The sequence below is a fragment of the Ursus maritimus genome, unplaced genomic scaffold (assembly GCF_017311325.1).
Source record: "Ursus maritimus isolate PB19 unplaced genomic scaffold, ASM1731132v1 scaffold_27, whole genome shotgun sequence".
In the NCBI taxonomy this organism is placed as follows: domain Eukaryota; kingdom Metazoa; phylum Chordata; class Mammalia; order Carnivora; family Ursidae; genus Ursus; species Ursus maritimus.
The window spans coordinates 32,037,440-32,059,501 of NW_024425230.1; the positions used below are offsets into that span (position 1 = coordinate 32,037,440).

Here is a 22,062-nt window from a genome sequence, read left to right on the forward strand (position 1 = left end):
GTTTCCATAGCTAAACAAAGTTTGGGATATAATATGTAGCACTTCCAAAACTTTGACCATGGAATGCTTTTCTTCATAACATATCTGGTTGAACAAGCATCCTAAGAAAAGCATTTAAAAAAAAATTCTAATTTTTTAAATATATCAGTTGCTACTTTTATTTACTTAGTTTGGAATTTATAAATTGCTCTAAGTCTTTTCAAGATTTTACTGCTGTGCTTATAGTGGCAATGCTTGTGAATTTTGCATGTTGTAGGCTCATTAAAGAACTCGTTTGCATGCCTTTGTTAGAAATGAGCATACCTTCAATTCTGTATTAATGTGGATATGTAGATCTGCGGGGTTAAGCTTTGCAATTGACTGCACTAAAAAGATGCTAGAAATGTCCCTCCAAAAGTTAAGTATTAATAATTGGAAAGCCAAGAATCAGTTGAAAAGTGGCAGCTCATCATTAGTTTTTGATGAAACTATTGAGGTACTGTACGTTGGCTAACTGAACATTAAAAAAACACAAACCTGCAAAAATAAATAAATAAATAAATAAAAAATAAAAGACACCATCAGGAAAGTGAGAAGAAAATCCACAAAAGAAAAAAAAAAAAGTGGCAGCTCTAAATAGCTCCAAAGGAGAGAGGTATTACAAGTGTGGATTTGTGGGACGCCTGGGTGGCTTAGCCGTTAAGCATCTGCCTTCGGCCCAGGGCGTGATCCTGGCGTTCTGGGATGGAGACCCGCATCGGGCTCCTCCGCTGGGAGCCTGCTTCTTCCTCTCCCACTCCCCCTGCTTGTGTTCCCTCTCTCGCTGGCTGTCTCTATCTCTGTCAAATAAATAAAATCTTAAAAAAAAAAAAACAACAAAACAAAACAAGTGTGGATTTGCTTGACTCTAGCAAAGGGTTTCATCATTTCCTTAGGTTAATGTATGGTATCTAAGTCTACCATTGACAGTCAGGAGACTTGATATAATAGGAATCAAATTCAGAGAGTGAAGATTTTCTCAAATTATAGAAGCATTCTTATTGTGTCTGGTACTGACCTGCAGGTATTTTTGTAGTGTTATCTTTTTTTTTTAAGATATAATTGACATCTAACATTGTGTTAGCTTTAGACATAAAACATAATGATTTGCTATATGTATATATAGCAGAATGGTTACCACAATAAATTTGGGTAACATCGCCACACAGAGTTATAATTTTTTTTTCTTGTGGTAAGAACGTGTAGTGTTATCTTTGATAACACCGTAACCAGAAGAACCCTACTCTTTCTATTTCTCCTTTACCCTTTTTCAGAGATAGTTATAGTATGCAAGAGGGGTTACCTACAACTGCATGCAGTAAATGTGCGAGGCCAGTGACGAGGAGGATTAGGCATAGGGCCTTTTTGGGAGAGTAGGCAAAAGGGGAACAGTATTTATGTTCTTTGTGTATTTGTGAAAGAAGCACCTCTTTCAAAGCCTTGGAATTGTCTTATTCTCTTAGATGGGGACAAATAAGAAAAATTATGTAGGGAATTCTTATAGATAGAATTGCATAGGAGTGGAAGAAGTACAGTAATATCTGAGAAAGGAACTTAATCCTTTTCAGGAAGCCTAACAATTAGGTTTGAAGAATAAAAGGCAGAAGATAGGAAGTGAGAAAATATTAAGGATTACTGTGGTTTGGGGATGATAGGCTATATGGCAGAGATGAGAAAGTGAAGAGTTTACGAACAGTAGAGTGATCCTGGGAGGTTGTATGTTTAGAGAATAAAAAGTACAAAATGCTAGACAAAAATGATTGCTGTTGGCTTCCTATGTAATTTTTGCTGCTACAAGGAGATGTCATGATTTTGACATTGCAGACTCTTTTAAAAAAAAAAAAAGGTTTTATGTATTTATCAGAGAGAGAGAGAGCATAAGCAGGGGGAGTGGCAGGTAGAGGGAGAAGCAGGCTCCCTGCTGAGCAAGGAGCCCAATGCAGAACTCGATCCAAGAACCCTGGGATCATGACATGGGCTGAAGGCAGACATTTAACCGGCTGAGCCACCCAGGTGTCCCATTGCAGACCCTTTTTAAATGGGCTTGGAGATATAACATAACTCCTGCCAGGAATCCACAGTCTACTACACGTTGGGAGCCACTACTCTACAGTACTATACTACTACTGGCTCACTGCATTGTACAGAAATATTTGATGTGGATGATTCCTTTTCATGTGCAAGACATAAATACAAACACAGGCTGGCTGTGTTTAAAGTATTTACTAATTCTCATTATCTGATGAGCCATAATTACAAGCATTGGAATTTTTTTTTATCAAGCTTAGTAACCTAATTATAACACCATGCAAAACAACCAGTATTCTAGAAAGCCTTGGCTATAGGACCTGTCCCTAACCAGAAAAGCAGGCTCCTCAAGAGGAGGTCTGATAATTCAATTCCTTGCTTCCTATTTTTGTGACTTAACAAAAGACACAATAGTGATCTTCTGTCTTGGCCCAAAGTACTATTTTGGGGTAAAATTTCTTCATAAGGAATCTGAAATTCTTGCTTTAGTTAGTTATATGCAGTCCTGTCTAGATGATGCATATTTTCTTCTTATATATTCAACCCATGGGCAACCTAGTTGCATATACTTTGGATCTTCATAAAGTATCATAACTCCCTGGTGAGGGTAGTACATGTTTTTCCCTACATAGCCATCAGGTTTTTTAAGGGCGATGCGATCCAGTCCTTCATAACCACCACAAGTATCTCTGTCTTCATCTGTCTTTAACTCTTCGGGCTTACTTTGACTCATAGTGTTGAATTTCTTTGTGTCCCATCGATTGTGCCTTGCCATTCCTTTTCACATGCTTCCTCCATTGTGACCCTTAAAGCATTTTCAGAAGACATCGAAACTCTCATAGGCCTTACTCATTTTAACACTTTGGTGGTATACCTTCTACTCATATTGTTATCTCTTCAAGCCTTAGGAGAAAATGGAAATGTGGGCCCAACTGAAGATTACCTCAAAGGGTATCTTCATTTAGATCCTCCACAATAAAGCATTTGGTTCCCAATATTTTTGTTACGGTAAGAAGCTTTTTTATAGACTGGTCTCACAGAATAGGGAAGCTTATTACAGAGTCGCAGAATTCTGACCCAAATCAAATAATTAAGGATCTTTGTTTTAGAATATCATTCTTAGAAAAAGTAGATAGTAGAATCATATAGACTTTCTCAGATAACATACGGCAAATTTATATGATTAGATGACTGAATTTGTGGGTATTAGAATGTTCTAAAAGGAAGGGAGGGAGGGATCACATAGTAATGTGTACTGCATGGTGAGAGTACTCAGGAAGAAGTACTTAATTCTGCCAGTGTACTGGGAAGGCCTGTAGAAGAGGTGACACATGAGCTAGATCTTAAGGGAGGAGTCTGAATTAACCAGATGAAACACATGTTGGTACAAAACATACCTGGTTTAATTCTGGGAAAAGCTGTATAACTAGGAATTGCTGGAAACTTGGATATGTGATTACACAGAAGGGAGGCCTTAAGTTAAAACCAAAAGAGGCTTTGTTCTGTAGCATACTGAGACATTAGCACTGTGGGGCCATGAGGGTAAGCTAGGACTCATAAGGTCTCACACCATACATAGTTTAGTACTTAACATAAGTGTTGGTACTTTATATCTTACTTTTACATTTATGGGAATGAGAGGCAGTGTTTGTTTTTCAACCATTAAATTAAAATTTTCTCCTGGATCTCCTTCAGGTTTCTCAGTAAGTGTTACTAAAGAATGTATCCTAAGATTTTAGGGCAATCTTCTGGGGTGGAATGGAAATTTTATTTCTAGCCACAGAATGTCCTCCTTTTTAGGGAATAACTGGCACCAGGAAAAGATTGTTTAAAGTGAATGGGCTTAAATAAAATAATTAATGACTGGTCTAATGAGTATATGCAGTTGTTCCTGCTTATCTGTGGTTTGCATTTTCTGTGGTTGTTACCCATGGTTAACCATGGTCCTGAAGCAGGCGATCCTCCTGACATATAACAGAAGGTAGTAGTAGCCCAATGCTAAAGTGCCTACATCATTCAACTCCCTTTATCTCAATCACATAGGCGTTTTATCATCTCCCATCATCACAAGAAAAAGGGTAAGTAGAGTATAATAAGATATTTTGAGAGAGAGAAAGACCACATTCAGATAACTTTATTACAGTATATTGTTATAATTGTTGGTCACTTATTGTGCCTAATTTATAAATTAAACTTTATTATTGTAATGTATGTATGGGAAAAAATATAGTATATATAGGGTTCAGTATTATCCATGGTTTTAGGCCTCCACTGGTGGCACTGGAATGTATCCCTCACAAATAAGGGGGTACTACTATACGTGTAATTATATATCCACAAAGAGAAAATGTACACTTTTTTGGCTGCCCATGGAATATTCTCAAAATGGGGCCACAACACTTCAGTATCTGGGTAGTGGCCACACAGGTATTTGTTTTATTATCTTTGAAACTGTACTTGTAAATTTTGTATTATCTTTAAGTATAAAATATCTCATAATAAAAGTTAAATAAAATAATAAGTCTTTGGGAAAAAATCAGGCCACAAGAAAAACCTCAAAGACAAAGAGGAAATTATTGAGTAATTTAGAAATTACAATAAAAACACTATCCTGAGTTCCTGGGGTATGTAGCTAAAGTGTTCAAAGGAAGTTTTTTTGCCTTTGGAACTTAACAAGAAAAAGTAAACATCTAAATGAAGAAGTTAGAACAACAAAATAAACCTGAGGAAAGGAGAAAGAAGGAAATAAGGTAACGACAGGAAATACATTAGAAACATCAAAAATTGGTGAAACTAATAAAGTTGATTCTCTGAAAAACAAATCATTAGCTAATCTAGCTAATCTTTTGCACACAAAAAATTTAAAGGCAACAGAGTACGGGATGGGCTCTGAATTAGACTTTTGTGTATGAATCCCATCGCCAATTTACTAGCTATTGTGTGATGGACAAGTCATTTAATCTCCATGCCTCAGTTTTCTCATCTATAAATTGGGGTTAATACTACCAAACTCACAGAGTTAAATGAGTTCATATTCATAAAGTCATAAGAACAGCACTTGACACATTGATTTGTGTGTGTGTTTGTGTGTGTATCATTAAGATACTTGATATATAAATTTAGAACTGGTTCATTTATTACAAGTTAATTGCAAGTTAAAATAGTAGCAAGCATAACTCAGTAGCCCATAAACATAAACCTTGACCAAGTGGGATATAACCTAGGAATGAAAGGGTGATTCTATATTGGGGTAACTGTTAACATAATTCACCGTGTTAATTGATCCTGATTAGATATTTAAAAGGCATTTGATATAATTATATAGGTATTATTTTTTTTAATTCTTATTAAAATAGGGGTATATCTGTAATTCCTTAGCATGGTAAAATATATCTGTCTCAACCCCAAAGCCAGCGTATTACTTAGTGGAGAAACACTGGAAGCATTCTGATTAAAATCAGGAAAAGGCAAGGATGTCCATTATCCCCACTGTTATTTGACATTGTTTAGAGGTACTAGCTCATGCAACTAGATGATAAAAAGGAATCAGGGGTACAGAACTTAAGAATTGTAATTATCACTATATCTATTCTAATTGTATATAAGACTCAAGAAAACTAAAAAACAATTTACAGATTTTAAGAGAATTCAGTAGAGTGTCTGGGCACAGTTAATAGTTAATAACTTTAATATATGCAACCAATTGGATAATATAATGGAAGAAAAATGCCCATTTGTATTTGTGTGTGCATGTGCATGTGCCTAATTTATAAATTAAACTTTATTATTGTAATGTATGTATGGGAAAAAATACAGTATATGTAGGGTTCATAAAACCAACATAAAATACCAAGAAAGTCTTAAAACCCCAAGAATTACAAAAGCAGGCTCTAACAATTGCATTTGGAAAGGAAGACTAAATTTTATAGGGGTGTCAGTTCTTTCTGTTCTGTTGCAGTTCTGTTATTGTTCTAATACCCAACAGCACGGAGAAGGGGTATCTTCTTAGACTTTAATTTCAGACTTGTAAGGCTACCATGGGCTTCACTTGGCATCGGAATCACTTAGAAGGATGTGAGACAGGAAGCATAGCATGCCAGCAGACAGCATAAGGTCTTCCTCTTGTGCCAGAGTCCTTGTAGCAGTCCATGCTGCCATACAACCATCAAGGACTTAGTTATCTTTAGCTCCCAAGTCACAGCTCAGGTGCAAAAAAAAAAAAAAAGAGACCCAAACTTAGTGAGTGCAGATCCATTCTGCCTTGGAAGTTTCATGCCTCCATGGAAATCAGTGTCTTTTGTAAAATTCCATAGACATAGTTTCCAAGGTCCCTGCGAGGAATGTGTCTAATTACAATAGACTGCACACTCAGGGAAGTCCAGATAAATGGCTTTTGACCAGATATTTATAATTTATTTATCATTGCTTCTTCTCTAGATGCAGTTTACCAATCAAGGTAATTTTTGCCAGAGGCAGTGTATTTAATAACATCATTTTCATGCTGTTACCGGGTTTCCAGGGATCCTGCAGCTACAACATTGACCAAAGATCAGATTTTCATAAACAAGGAAGGAGGCTTATCTTTTTTAAGTTTTAATTTTAATCCAGGGCTCATCATGATAAGTGCACTCCTTAACCCCCATCACCTATTTCACCCATTCCTCCCACCCACTTCCCCTCTGGTAACCATCAGTTTGTTCTTTAGTTAAGAGTCTGTTTCTTGGTTTGTCTCTCTCTTTTCCCCTTTGCTGGTTTATTTTGTTTCTTAAATTGCACATATGAGTGAAATCATTTGGTATTTGTCTTTCTCTGACTTACTTCATTTGCATTATATTCTCTAGCTCCATCCAAGTCATTGCAAATGGCTAGATTTCATTCTTTTTAATGGCTAAATATTCCATTGTATCTATATACCACATCTTCCTTATCCATTCATCAGTCAGTGGATACTTGGACTGCTTCCATACCTGGGCTATTGGAAATAATGCTGCTATAAACATTGGGATGCATGTTTCCTGTTGAATTAGTGTTTCCGTATTCTTTGGGTAAATACCCAGTAATGCGATTGCTGGATTATAGGGTAACTCTATTTTTAAGTTCTTGAGGAACCCGTATACCGTTTTCCACAGTGGTTATACTACACCAGTTTGTAATCCCAACACTGCACGAGGATTCCTTTTGCTCCACATCCTTGCCAACACCTGTTGTTTCTTTCTTTTTCTTTTTTTTTTTTTTTTTTGGTTAAATTGATGCTTACTGGAGAGGAGGTGGGGGGGACTGAATAGGTGATGGGTATTAAGGAGGGTACTTGCGTTGAGCACCAGGTGTTGTATGTAAGTGATGAGTCACTAAATTCTATACCTGAAACTATATTATGCTATATGTTAATTGGGATATAAATAAAAACTTGGGGAAAAAATTAAAAATATATAATTTTTTTAATCTCAAAAATTTTATTGGGCACTGCTGGACTCAGTGCTTATGTTCACATTTCTTTTTTTTTAAGTAATATTTTTTTATTATATTATGTTAGTCACCATACAGTACATCCCTAGTTTTTGATGTAAAGTTCCATGATTCATTACTTGCGTATAACACCCAGTGCACCATGCAATACGTGCCCTCCTTAATTCCCATCACCAGCCTATCCCATTCCCCCACCCCCCTCCCCTCTGAAGCCCTCAGTTTGTTTCCCAGAGTCCATAATCTCTCATGGTTCATTCCCCCTTCTGTTTACCCCATTTCTTCTTCCCTTTCTTCTACCAATCATCCTACTTCTTATGTTCCATAAATGAGTGAAACCATATAATAATTGTCTTTCTCTGCTTGACTTATTTCGCTTAGCATTATCTCCTCCAGTCCCGTCCATGTTGCAGCAAATGTTGAGAAATCGTTCGTTTTGATGGCTGAGTAATATTCCATTGTATATATGGACCACATCTTCTTAATCCAGTCATCTGTTGACGGGCATCTCGGCTCCTTCCACAATTTAGCTATTGTGGACAATGCTGCTATGAACATTTGGGTGCATATGGCCCTTCTCTTCACTACGTCTGTATCTTTGGGATAAATACCCAGTAGTGCAATGGCTGGATCATAGGGTAGCTCAATTTTTAAGTTTTTAAGGGAACTCCACACTGTTTTCCAGATTGGCTGTACCAACAGTGTAAGAGGGATCCCCTTTCTCCACATCCTCTCCAACATTTGTTGTTTCTTGCGTTGTCCATTTTGCCATTCTAACTGGCATAAGGTGGTATCTCAATGTGGTTTTGATTTGAATTTCCCTGATGGCTAACGATTTTGAACATTTTTTCATGGGTCTGTTAGCCGTTTGTACGTCTTCATTGGAAAAGTGTCTATTCCTATCTTCTGCCCATTTTTTGATTTGATTATTTTTTTCTCGTGTATTGAGTTTGAGAAGTTCTTTGTAGATCTTGGATACCAGTCTTTTATCTATAGTGTCATTTGCAAATAACTTCTACCATTCCGTGGGCTGCCTCTTAGTTTTTTTGACTGTTTCCTTGGCAGTGCAGAAGCTTTTTATCTTGATGAAGTTCCACAAGTTCATTTTTTCTTTTGTTTCTCTTGCCTTTGGAGATGTGTCATGAGAAAAGTTGCTGTGGCCGATGTCAAAGAGGTTGCTGCCTATGTACTCCTCTAGGATTTTAATGGATTCTTGTCTCACATCGAGATCTTTCATCCACTTGGAGTTTATCTTTGTGTATGGTGTGAGAGAGTGGTCAAGTTTCATTCTTTTGCATGTAGCTGTCCAGTTTTCCCGGCACCATTTATTGAAGAGACTGTCCTTTTTCCACTGGATGTTTTTTCCTGGTTTGAAGCTGGGGTAGCAATTCTCATATCAGATAAATTGGATTTTAAACTACAGACTATAGTTAGAGATGCAGAAGGGCACTATATTATTCTTAAGGGAAGTATTCAACAAGTGGATATGACAATTATAAATATATATGCCCCCAACAGGGGAGCAGCAAGATACACAAGCCAACTCTTAACCAGAATAAAGAGACATATAAATAAAAATACATTAATAGTAGGGGACCTCAACACTCCACTCTCAGAAATAGACAGAACACCCTGGCAAAAACTAAGCAAAGAATCAAAGGCTTTGAATGCCATACTCGACGAGTTGGACCTCATAGATATATATAGAACACTACACCCCAGAACCAAAGAATACTCATTCTATTCTAATGCCCATGGAACATTCTCAAGAATAGACCATGTTCTGGGACACAAAACAGGTCTCAACCGATACCAAAAGATTGAAATTATCCCCTGCATATTCTCAGACCACAACGCTCTGAAATTGGAACTCAACCACAAGGAAAAATTTGGAAGAAACTCAAACACTTGGAGACTAAGAACCATCCTGCTCAGGAATGACTCGATAAACCAGGAAATCAAAAATCAAATTAAACAATTTATGGAGACCAATGAGAATGAAAATACAACAGTCCAAAACCTATGGGATACTGCAAAGGCAGTCCTAAGGGGGAAATACATAGCCATCCAAGCCTCACTCAAAAGAATAGAAAAATCTAAAATGCAGTTTTTATATTCTCACCTCAAGAAGCTGGAACAGCAACAGAGGGACAGGCCTAATCCACGCACGAGGAAGCAGTTGACCAAAATTAGAGCTGAAATCAATCAAGCAGAAACCAGAAGTACAGTAGAGCAGATCAACAGGACTAGAAGCTGGTTCTTTGAGAGAATCAATAAAATTGACAGACCACTGGCAAGACTTATCCAAAAGAAAAGAGAAAGGACCCAGATTATTAAAATTATGAATGAAAAAGGAGAGGTCACGACGAGCACCATTGAAATTGGAAGGATTATTAGAAATTTTTATCAACAGCTATATGCCAATAAACTAAGCAATCTGGAAGAGATGGAATCCTTCCTGGAAACCTATAAACTACCAAGATTGAAAAAGGAAGAAATTGATTTCTTAAACAGGCCAATTAATTATGAAGAAATTGAGTCAGTGATAAACAACCTTCCAAATAACAAAACTCCAGGCCCGGACGGTTTTCCTGGGGAATTCTACCAAACATTCAAAGAAGAAATAATACCTATTCTCCTGAAGCTGTTTCAAAAAATAGAAACAGAAGGAAAACTACCAAACTCATTCTGTGAGGCCAGTATTACCTTGATCCCCAAACCAGGGAAAGACCCCATCAAAAAGGAGAATTACAGACCGATATTTCTGATGAATATGGACGCCAAAATTCTCAACAAGATCCTAGCTAATAGGATCCAACAGTACATTAAAAGGATTATCCATCATGACCAAGTGGGGTTCATCCCTGGGATGGAAGGGTGGTTCAACATTCGCAAATCGATCAGTATGATAAATCATATCGAGTCAAGAATCATATGATCCTCTCAATAGATGCAGAAAAAGCATTTGACAAAATACAGCATCCTTTCCTGATTAAAACCCTTCAGAGTGTAGGGCTAGAGGGTACATTCCTCAATTTCATAAAAACCATCTATGAAAAGCCTACAGCAAATATTCTCAATGGGGAAAAGCTGGAAGCCTTTCCCTTAAGATCAGGAAAATATATAAATTTTTTTAAAAATTGAAAATAGTTAACTCTCTATAATGTCTTAAACTACTCCCTGATCTGTGAGAATTGTGTGTTTTCTGTGACATTTTTGGTAGTGGTAGTCCAGCTTTTCCTAGAACTTGGATTGGAAATTTGAATATTATGTATGATATTGAAACCTGGATTAGTCAGACTTCAGATCTGCAGGTAATTATAGTAGATATCTTGATTTTAGGAATAATTTATCTCTGATGTTTAAGCTGGAAAATCATTGAATTAAGTTCTCAGAAAAGGACTGCAATTTGACTTTATATTTGGAATTTGCCTGAAGAATTGTGTATAAATTGTTCATAAAGTGTGTGATCAATCAAACCAATAAAATCCCTATTATGAGAGAAAAATATACTGTAGTCTTGGAGTAGAGAGGTTTTGCTATTATACAAAACCATTAAAAGAAAAGTTGGTAGTTCATCAGCATAGATAGATACAAAGTATTACCGTCTGATAGAAATGACCATAAGCAAGGCAAAAGGGAAATGACACATCCTAAGAAAATATCTACAACTCATGTTACAAGGTCTGATTTTCCCTAAATTAATAAGAAGCTCCTCCTGTAAATAAATAGGGAAAGACCTCTTACCTAGTGAGAAACGAACAAAGGTTTCACTGACCGCTGCTTAACGTGTTAACTCCTGACTCTTCAGAGAGTCCATGAGGTCAAATATATTTTTATTCTAATGCCAGGAAAACATTTGCCTTTTTCACCTGGTTGACTTTTGCATAGATGGGAGAAAACCAGTTACGGGTAAAACCACTAAAAGAGAATATGCAAGTGAACATTGCTCTGAAAAAAAAATTACATTTAAAAAAAAAGTCATGCCGATTATGGGAAAGTTTGAAAGTACAGAAAAGTATAGAGAATAAAGGATATTATTCCACTCAAACTAGTGTTAATAATTTGGTATGTTTGCAGATTAAAAAAAAAAAAGCCGTACAGTATGCAAATTTATGTCCAACTTTTAACACAATATTAGCAGTTTTCCATTTCCATGTTTCTAAAAGCTGTATGTAATCAACTTTAAAAAGGACTTTCTTTGACCTTGTAAGAGAACTGAGCTGTAGGGGTTTCAACTTTTCCTTCATCTTTGTTTAATGCTGATTAGAACGTAGGCCTGAATAGCCTTTTTGATTTTCTTTGCTCTCTTAAGTAATTCCTAGCTAACCCATGCTGAACTACTTAGTCGGCTAGATGATAGTATGAACACTGAACAAAGGCAACTCTTCTATTGAATACTGGTAAGTGTGTAGTAGGAATAAGTTCAGATTTTTCTAGTTCCCTGAGGCATTTGTATTACATTATGTTTTAGTCATTCATTTGGCTTCATTAAAATAGTCAAAATCAAGATGTCCTAAAATGTATAATGTGGTTGTGACCAGTTATAATGGAGTCTGTGTTGATACTAACTCCAAATCCTGTTCTCTTCCTCAGTTCCACAGTGCCGTCTTCTTCTGAGTCATCCTTTGTTAAATTTGCCGACTGATCTTTTATTTTGAGGGCCTTTTTCTTAATATATCCTTTACTTTTTGAACTCAGAACTGAAAGTGGAATAGCAATCTTGTAATTCTCTTGTTATTTTTAATTATCTGTATACTTTAAATCCAATACAAGATTTTCATTCTGCTGTATGTTTTAAAATGCATAAATTTAGAAGAGTTAGCCTGAATGCCCTTAGAGCTGCCCTCCACTTTCACCTCACCACCTGGGCTATAGACATCAGTTTCTGTTTCTGAGACAGCATATCTTCCTCCTTTCTTCCCAAAATCAACTCAGAAATCTGTCAATTTATTTTCCCATGTTATTCAAAAGATACCGGTATATTTGCATAAATAGCTAACTTTGAAAAGGACTTCTTAAAATATCTTTTTTATTGTGAAATAAAACACAGAAAAAGCACAGAAGCATACATACATATTTTAATGAATTATAAAGGGACTATCTAAATACCACCCTTAGGTCAAGAAATAGAACATTGCCAGCACCCCCAGAGGCTCTCCTCTTTCTCTTTCCAAACACAGTCCCTTCTCGCCCTCCCAAGGTAAACAATAACCTGAGTTTTATGTTAATCACTTTCTCTGTTCTATTTGTTGTTGTATGTATCTCTGAACACTATAGTTTTGCCTGTTTTGGAGTTTATAAAAATGGAATCATAACATGTATTCTTTTATATCTGATCTGTTTTACTCAGTGTTATGTGTGTAAGCCTTATCCCTATTTTGGTAGTTAGTTGCAGCTCATTGCTGTTAACTATATAGTATCCTAGTATATATGTATACCACAGTGTATCCATTCTAGTGTTGAAGGACTTTAGGCTTATGTTTTGGGGAATTATGAATAATGCCGTTATGAACGTTCTGACACATGTGGTTTTGATGGAGACATGCACATATTTTTGTTGATGATACATAGAAGTGGAATTACTGGGTCACAGATAACATGTATCATCAACATTAGTTACATAATAGTGAACTTTTTTCCCAACATGGTTGTACTATACTGGGAGTGTATGAGGGAGGGTTCCCACTTGTTCTACTCCATTACATATATCGCCAGATTCCTTCATTTTAGCCATTTTAATGGGTGTGTCAGAGTGGTTTAATTTGCATTTATGCTGTGACTCTAATGTGCTTAAACACCTTTTCATAAGTATATTGGCCATTTGGGTATCCTCTTTTGTGAAGGACCTATTCACATCCCTTGCCCATTTTTCTAATTGGGCTGTCTTTGTGTGATCTGTAGGAGTTCTTTATGTATTCTGGTTACTTCTGTTACAGATTTTTTCTTCCACTCTTAAAGGTATCTTGATTAACCAGAGGTTCTTAATTTTAATGTAGTGGAATTTATCAGTCTTTACTTTTAGGGTCATGTGTGAGAATTTTTTTATTACCTGATAAAGATCATATTTATTATCTTTTAAAAGCTTTATTGTTTTGCCTTTGGTATTTAGGTATCCAGTCCACCTGGAAACAATTTTTGTATGTGCTAAAATGAAGGCAGTGATCTTTATATTTCCACATGGATATCCAGTTTTTCCAGAACCATTTATTTAAAAAATATTCTTGGTGCGCCAGGGTGGTTCAGTCAGTTAAGCGTCCGACTCTTGATTTCAGCTCAGGTCATGATCTCGGGGTTGTCAGATCTAACCCCACATCGGGCTCCACACCTGGCCAAGAACCTGCTTAAGATTGTCTCTCTCCCTCTCCCTCCCCACCCCACGTGCTTGCTGTCTTGCTCTAAAAAAAATGAAATAAATAAAAAATAAAAAAATAAAAAACATTCTTTCCATACTGTCATGAAGTTCCCCTTTTATTATAAATCAAGAGTCTGTATATGCATGGATCAGTTTCTCTGCTGTTTTGACCTTGTACCAATACCACTGTTTTAGTTACTATAGCTTTCTAAAAACATCTGCTGGAACAAGTCATCCTACCTCCTTCTTCAGTAGTGTTTTGATTGTTCTTGGCTCTTTATGAATCAGCTTCACAAAAATTCTCTTGGGATTTTTACCGAGATTCCATTGAATTAATAGATTGCTTTAGGGAGAATTGACTTTTTTACAATATTGTTCCCATCTATGAACATGATTTCTCTCTCCATATAGACCAGTTCCTCTCAAAAATGTTTTAAAGTTTGTGTGTAGCTGTTTTACATATCTTTAGTTTGAATTATTACTAGGATTTTAATATTTTTAATACAATTATAAATGTTATTTAATTTTTTTTTATCTGTTGCTCATTAAATACAATTATTTTAGTATTTTTCATCTTGTATTTGGAGACCTTTCTGAACTCACTTATCCTAATAATTCTTCTGTGGATTTGTTTGAATTTTTTACCACTAGAATCATATTGTTCTTGAATAATGATAGCTTCATTTCGTCTTTTACAGTCTTTATGCCTTTTATTTCTTTCTCTTACATCAGCTGGAACCTCCAGTACCATGTAGAAAGGAAGTACTGATAGGGATCATTCTTGGCATGTTCCCACACTCAGTGGGAAAGCTTTTAGTCTTCTATCACAAAGTATGATGTTTGCTATAGAGTTTTTGGAGATGCTTTTAAGTATGTTCGCTTTTATTCCTGGTTTTCTAAGAGTTGTTACTATGATTTTATGTTGAATTTTATGAATTGCTGTTACTATATGTAATTTGGTGTTCATTAGACTATTTTATCAATAAAATATATGTATACACACACACACAGTGAATTTCTGATGTTAAACCATCATTTACATATCACTGCAATAAACCAACTAGTCTTGTGCCAATATCCTTCTTATATATTGCCTGATTAGGTTTATAGTTTTTAGGATTTTTGCACCTGTGGTAGTGAGTAAAATTATCCTGTAATAGTCCTTTTAATATCCTTGTTATGTTCAGATATGAAAGTAATGCTGGCCTCTAAAAATGAGGTGGGAAAGNNTTCTTTTTTAAAAAACTTTTGTGGAAGAATTTGTCTTGTGGTTTGCTAGTAAAATCATCTGGGCCCGGAGTTTTCTTTCTGGAAAAGTTTTAAATTATAGATTCATTTTATAAGATTTTTCACATTTTTAAATTTCTTCTTTGACATTATTAATTACTTGGATTTTTGTGGAAATTTCTCCACTTCATATAAACTTTCAGATTTACTGACAAAGTAGTTCGTAGTAGCCTCTTAACTTTTTCATATCTACAAGATTTGTAGTAGTGTCCCTTTTTTCATTCCTGCCTTTGGTTATCTGTGAATTCTTATTTTTTCTTCATCAGTCTTGCTAGGGTTTTAAACTTTTTATTAGTCTTTTCAAAAAGTTACATATTGGCTTTGATCCTGTTTTTTCTAATGTTCATTTACTCTTATCTTTGTTTCCTTTTTTCTCCTTTGGTTTACTTTGTTATTCTTTACCTAGTTTCCTGAAATTGATGCTTATCTCTTTAATTTTTAATCTTTCTTCTTTTCTAATGTATGCACGTAAGGCTATAACTTTAAGGTAGGCAGTGTTAAAGTGTATCTTACGTATTTTAATACTGTTGTTCAAAATAATTTCTAATTTCCATTGTGATTTCTTCTTTGTCCATGGATATTTTAAAGTCTGTTTCTTAATTGCTGAATATATAGGGATTTTTAGTTTTCTTTTTGTGGTGATACTATCAGGAAATTTATTTTAAATTACTGTAAAGGTCAGATAAATTATTTTAACCCCTTGGAAATTTATTTTCTTGCTGTATGTGCTTTTAAATAGAGAATATTCTGAGGTTGTTAGATACTGAATTCTTTATGTCTGTTATATCACTTATATTTATCAAGTGGTTCCATTCTGTAGCGTTACTGGTTTGTGTGTACCCATTTGTTTTTTCTGTGCTAGTTATAGCTTTGTCTATTTCTTTGAGTATTTCTGTCAGTACGTTACTTTAAATTTTCAGAAGGCATTTCTTAGGTACTTCCAAATTTGGAAGTCTTCTATCTTCTTCATAATTTGAGCTTTTGTCATTGTGGAATATCCCTCTTCATCACAGGTAACACTTCTTACCTTAAAGTTTACTTTGTCTATAATTTATATAGCTACACCAGTTTTCTTTTGATTAGACATGCTGTGTCTTTTATTCCCATCTTTTTACTTTCAGCCTTTCTGAATTCTTACGTTTTATATGTGTCCCTCATAAACTTCATATACTTGGGTTTTCTTTACTAAGACAGTCTGACGGTTTTTAGATTTCAACTAGAACATTGACGCTATTTACATTTAATGTAATCTCTGATATATTGGGATTTAAATCTATTTTATTTTGTGCTTTTTATTCCTTCCTGATACATGTTCCTTTTCTTTATTGCCTTTTTTTTAGGTTTTTTTGTTTTGCCTTTTTCTTTTGATTACTTTTTATTCCATTTTTTCTCTTGTTAGTTTCAAGTTTTACACTTTTTTACTCTTTTTTTTTAATAGTTAACCTAAAGATTACGACATAAATCTTTGACATCAAAGTCTGTTAATTTGTACTTTTATCTTTCTCGGATGATGTAAGGACTTTCATATGCTTCAGCTATTATGTGGTATAGTTGCTGTTGTTATTTTTAATTATCTGTATACTTTAAATCCAATACATTATTCTTATGTTTTATGTAATCAATATTCATTCAAAATTACTCACATGTTTTCTGTTTTCCTTCCTCTTCATTTATCACCCTAGCTTCTCTTCATTTTTTATATGCCCTTTAGTGCAGTTGTGTTGGTGACGCATTCTGTCCTAGTCTGTCTAAAAATGTCTTTATTTCAACTTCATTCTTGAAGGTGGTTTTGCTCTGCGTAGAATTCTAGATTGGCAGTTTCTTTCCTTTCATCACTGTAAACATACCATCTGTTGTGTTTTGTTTTCCATTATTTCTGTTGAAAAGTAATCTTTGAACCTCATAGTTTTTTTATTTGCATGTGTATATATAGTTTTCCATTTCATAACTCAGTTAATAATTGTTTTGAGTATAGTTAACACACAGTGTTACATTAGTTTGGGTGTACAACATAGTAATTCAACAAGTATATGTTCTATGCTCACCACAGGTGTATGCAGTGCTATTACGGGTAGTTACGGTACCACTGACGACGTTGCCTGTGCTGTACCATCCGTCCCCGTGACTTATACAGTCCACAACTGGAAGCCTGGATCTTCCACTTTCCTTAACTCATCGATCTGCCCCCTTCCCTCTGGCAGCCATCAGTTTGTTCTCTATATTTATAGGTCTGATTCTGCTTTTTGTTTATTCATTTGCTTTGTTTTTTAGATTCCATATATAAGTGAAATCATGACTTTGTCTTTATCTGACTTTTTCACTTAGCATGATACCCTCTAGTTCCATCCAGTTGTCACAAGTGGCAAGATATCATCCTTTTTTATGACTGAATAATATTCCATTACTTCTTTATCCATTTATCAATCAATGGACACTTGGGCTTCTTATATAATTTTGCTATTGTAAATTAATGCTAGAATAACCATAGGGATGCATGTATCTTTTCAAATTAGTGTTTTCATTTTTTGGGGAGGGTGAATATTCAGTAGTAGAATTACTGGATCATATGGTTGTCCTACTTTTAAGTTTTTGAGGACCCTCCATACTGTTTTCCAAAGTGGCTGTACCAATTTACATTCCCACCAGTGGTGTAAGAAGGTCCTTTTTTCTCCACTACTTGTTATTTCTTGTCTTTTTGATTCTAGCCATTCTGACAGGTGCAAGATGGTATCTCATTGTGGTTTTGATTTGCATTTCCCTGATGATGAGTGATGTTGAGCAACTTTTCACATGTCTGTAGGCCACTTGTGTGTCTTCTTTGGAAAAATGTCCATTCAGGTCCTCTGCCCATTTTTAAATTGGATTATTTGTGTTTTGGTTTTGAATTGTGTAAGTTCCTTCTGTACTTTGGATATTAACCCCTTTTGTTTTGTTGCTGATTTCCTTCACTGTGCAAAGGCTTTTTATTTTGATGTAGTCCTAGTATTTATTTTTGCTTTTGTTTCCCTTACCTTAGGAGACATATCTAGAAAAATGTTGCTATGGCCGATGTCAGGAAAATTATTGCCTGTGTTCTCTTCTAGGAGTTTTATGGTTTCAGGTCTCACATTTAGGTCTTTAATCCATTTTGAGTTTATTTTTGTGTCTGGTGTGAGAAAGTGGTGCAGTTCATTTTTTTGCATGTAACTGTCCAGTTTTCCCAGCACCATTTGTTGAAGAGACAGTCTTTTTCCTGTTGTATATTTTTGCCTCCTTTGTTGTAAATTAATTGACCATATGAGATGGGTTTGTTTCTGGACTCTTTGTTATGTTCCGTTGATCTATGCAAATACCATACAGTTTCTTATTACTGCAGCTTTGTAGTATCTTGAAATCTGGAATTGTGGTACCTCCAGTTTTTTTGTTCTTTCTCAAGATAGCTTTGGCTATTCAGGGTCTTTTATGATTCCCTAGAAATTTTAGTATTTGTTTTAGTTCTGTGAAAAATGCTTTGCTATTTTGATAGAGATCGCATTGACTCTGTAGATTGCTTTGAGTAGTATGGACATTTAGCGATACTAATTCTTCCAGTCCATGAGCATGGAATATATTTTCCACTTGTGTCATCTTCAGCTTCTTTCATCAGTGTTATATAGTTTTTGGAGTACAGATCTTTCACCTCTTTCATTAAATTTATTCCCAGGTACTTTAGTCTTTTAGATGCAATTGAAAGTGGAATTGTTTTCTTAATTTGTCTTTCTGCTACTTCATTATTAGTATATAGAAATTTAACTGATTTCTGAATATTAACTCTGTGTCCTTGTTGCAGGTGTACTTTTTTTCTGACTACTTTTAAGATTATCTCTTACCTTAGGGTGCCTGGGTGACTCAGTTAGGCATTCTGACTCCTGATTTCAGGTCATGATCTCAGGGTCATGAGATTGAGCCCTACATTAGGCTCTGTGCTCATCACTGAGTCTTCTTGTCCCTCTCCCTCTGCTCCTTCCCCTGCTCACCCTCTTGCTCTCTCTGTCATAAATAAATAAATCTTAAGATTATGTCTTGCCTTTAATTTTTAGCAGTTGTGTCTGTGTATGGACTTCTTTTTATTTATCTTCCTTAGAGTTTGAAGGCTTTCTTTAGTCAGTAGATTGATATCTTTAATTGGTTTTGAAAAATGCTGTGTCATTATCTCTTCAGTATTCTACAGGATCACTCTCGTCTTCTGTTCTTTTTACATGTGGTAGATATTTTTACTGTGTCCTCTCTTTTACCCTCTTTTCTGAATTTTTTCAGGAAAAATTTTGTTTTCTCTGTTTGATTCTTTGTATTTTCTTCTGACTTAACTTCCAGTCTACTATTTCAACTATGTCTTTCTATCTCCTTCAGCATGGTTATTTTAAGTCTGTCTGGTAGCCACAATATCTGGAGTCATTGAGGGTTTCTGGGTTTTGTTGTTTCCACTAGTTTTCATTTACATTGTCTTGTCTCCTTTTGTGCTTGGTTACCTTTGATTATGTGTCATAAATAATATTTGAAAAACTATTTGTAAAAATATTTTGAGGCCTGAGAGGATATGATTTTCCTCCAAGGCATGTTTTCATTTTTTTCTGTTTTAGGGCACTAGCAATCTGGGGTACTTCAATCCAGTTTTAGGAATTACAGTTTTCTGGACCATTCAAATGACTTGAAGCTAGGCGACAGTGTCCGCAAGGACTGTTATTTCAGCTTACACTTATGTTTAGGATGCAAACCGTGGGGATCCCAGTGTCAGGCATGGAGGATTTACCAGGCAGCAGTCCATACCCTTGTGTGGGTCTGGACTCCAGTTTTTATTTCTACCCCAGGGATTGGCAAACTTTTTCTGTAAAGGACCAGAGAGTAAATATTTTAGGCTTTGTGGACCATACAGTCTTTGATGCAACAGTCAATGCTGCCGTTGTTCGTGGGAAGAGCCTAGACAACGTGTGAATTGATGAGCATGAATATATTTCAGTAAAGCTTTATTTACAAAATCGGGCACAAGGCCAGATTTGGCCCAGGGCCATAGTTTGCTGACCCCTGCTGTAGTCTCTCAGAAGCTCTGCTTAGATTCTCAGCCACCTCTTCTTAAATTTAGATTAGCCCTGAATGCCGAACTAGCCTCTCTTTGGTTTGCTTTGTTAACTAGCTCTGTAGTGCCTTCAAGAATATTTTGGGTTTTTTATGTTTGGTCCAGTTGCTCTCAGCAGGAGGTTTAATCTGAAATACCTAGTCTGGTATTATCAGACGCTAACGTCATATACAAGGTAACCAAATTAAAAGCAATGAGAGTTTTTTCCCCTCTGATCTCAAGAAGGAAATTTCTTGAGGTGCTCTCAGAGAATCTCTCTCACTAGCATCCTGTGATATATAAACGACTTTTTTTTTTTAATGAAACTGACTTTTCAGGACATGTTTCTGTAGTCTTCCTAGAGAGATTGTGCATTCCAAGGTTAAAGTTACAGAGCAGTGTTGTCCGTCGAACTTTGTAGGATGATGGAAATGTTCTGTATCTTGCACTGTTCAGTAGGGTAGCCACTAGCCACCTGTGGCTATTGAGCACTTGAAATGTGACTAGTATGAATACAGAACTAAAATTTTGCTTTTATTTAATTTTAACTGATTTAAATTTGAATAGCTATTTGTGGATACTTAGTTTGGAGTGGACAAAGCTTAGATTAAATAAAGAATCTCCTCTCAGTGCATAATGTGTTCCTATAGTCCCAATCCACCGAAGTGTCCATTTTCCAGTGCTCTTGTAAGGAATTTTTAATCTAAATGTGTTTGATGGACAGTATCTTCTAAATATCTGAGGCCTTGCAGAATGTTTCCATTTATTCCTACCCTTCACCTGGTGTGATGGAAGTACACTTGTTATCCTAAATGCGGTCACTCAGTTTACTTGCTAACACGTATTTTTCTTTGCAGGGAAAGGGGCGACTTCGTCGAGGAAACTATCCAAGTCCATCCTCTCCTGTTGTAGCTCGGTTGCCCTCCATGTCTGATGTCCCAGAAGAGACCTTGACTAGTGAAGCAGCTATGGAGACTGACATCACAGAACAGCAGCAGGCAGCTATGCAGCAAGAGGAGAGGGTACTGACTGAGCAGATCGAGAACCTACAGAAAGAGAAGTGAGTTTCCAGGAGGAAAGGGAGCTACCAGTTATTACCCGTTTTCATTTTCTTCATTCTGTGCTCTCTTGATTTTTCCTTTTTTTTTTTTTTAAGATTTTATTATTTATTTATTTGACAGAGAGAGAGAGACAGCCAGCGAGAGAGGGAACACAAGCAGGGGGAGTGGGATAGGAGGAAGCAGGCTCCCAGCGGAGGAGCCTGATGTGGGGCTCGATCCCAGAACGCCGGGATCACGCCCTGAGCTGAAGGCAGACGCTTAACGACTGAGCCACCCAGGCGCCCCTTGATTTTTCCTTATTCATTAAATATCCCTTGTGTCAAGCACTGTATCAGGTAATACAGGGGATGCAAAGATGGCGAAGACATGTTGCCTGGAGTCAGGTAATAGCGTGAAGAGTTGTCATGTTAGCGAAGGAAGCTCCATGAGCAGGGAGACCTGAAGCGTCTTCAGTGAAAGTGCTGGAGAAGGCTGGGATAAGGTGTGTCAGTCTTAGCCAGGATTCCTGACAGGTCTGAGACCAGCCTCATTGAACAGAGTGGTCTTTAAAAGGAGGAGTAAGGATTCCTGAGCTAAGACAAAGTCCCTTTCAAGAATGGGTATTATTCAGAACTCCCTAAAGTGAGACACCTGCGTGGCTCAGTCGGTTAAGTGTCTTCCTTCAGCTCAGGTCACGATCCCAGAATACTGGGATCAAGGCCTGCATGGGACTCCTTGCTGGGCGGGGAGCCTGCTTTTCCCTCTGCCTCCTGCTCCCCCTGCTTGCGCTCGCTTGCTCT

At 36.2% G+C, this 22,062-nt stretch overlaps 1 protein-coding gene across 1 annotated transcript in view; it reads left to right on the top strand.

The window, feature by feature from the left end:
- The window catches only part of MYO9A (myosin IXA), a 281,871-nt gene that overhangs the window by 252,752 nt on the left and 7,057 nt on the right, over nt 1-22,062 (top strand). The window contains exon 42 of the mRNA XM_040643036.1: nt 21,080-21,282. Within this exon, the coding sequence (XP_040498970.1) occupies nt 21,080-21,282 (203 nt within the window). The remainder of the gene's footprint in view (nt 1-21,079; nt 21,283-22,062) is intronic.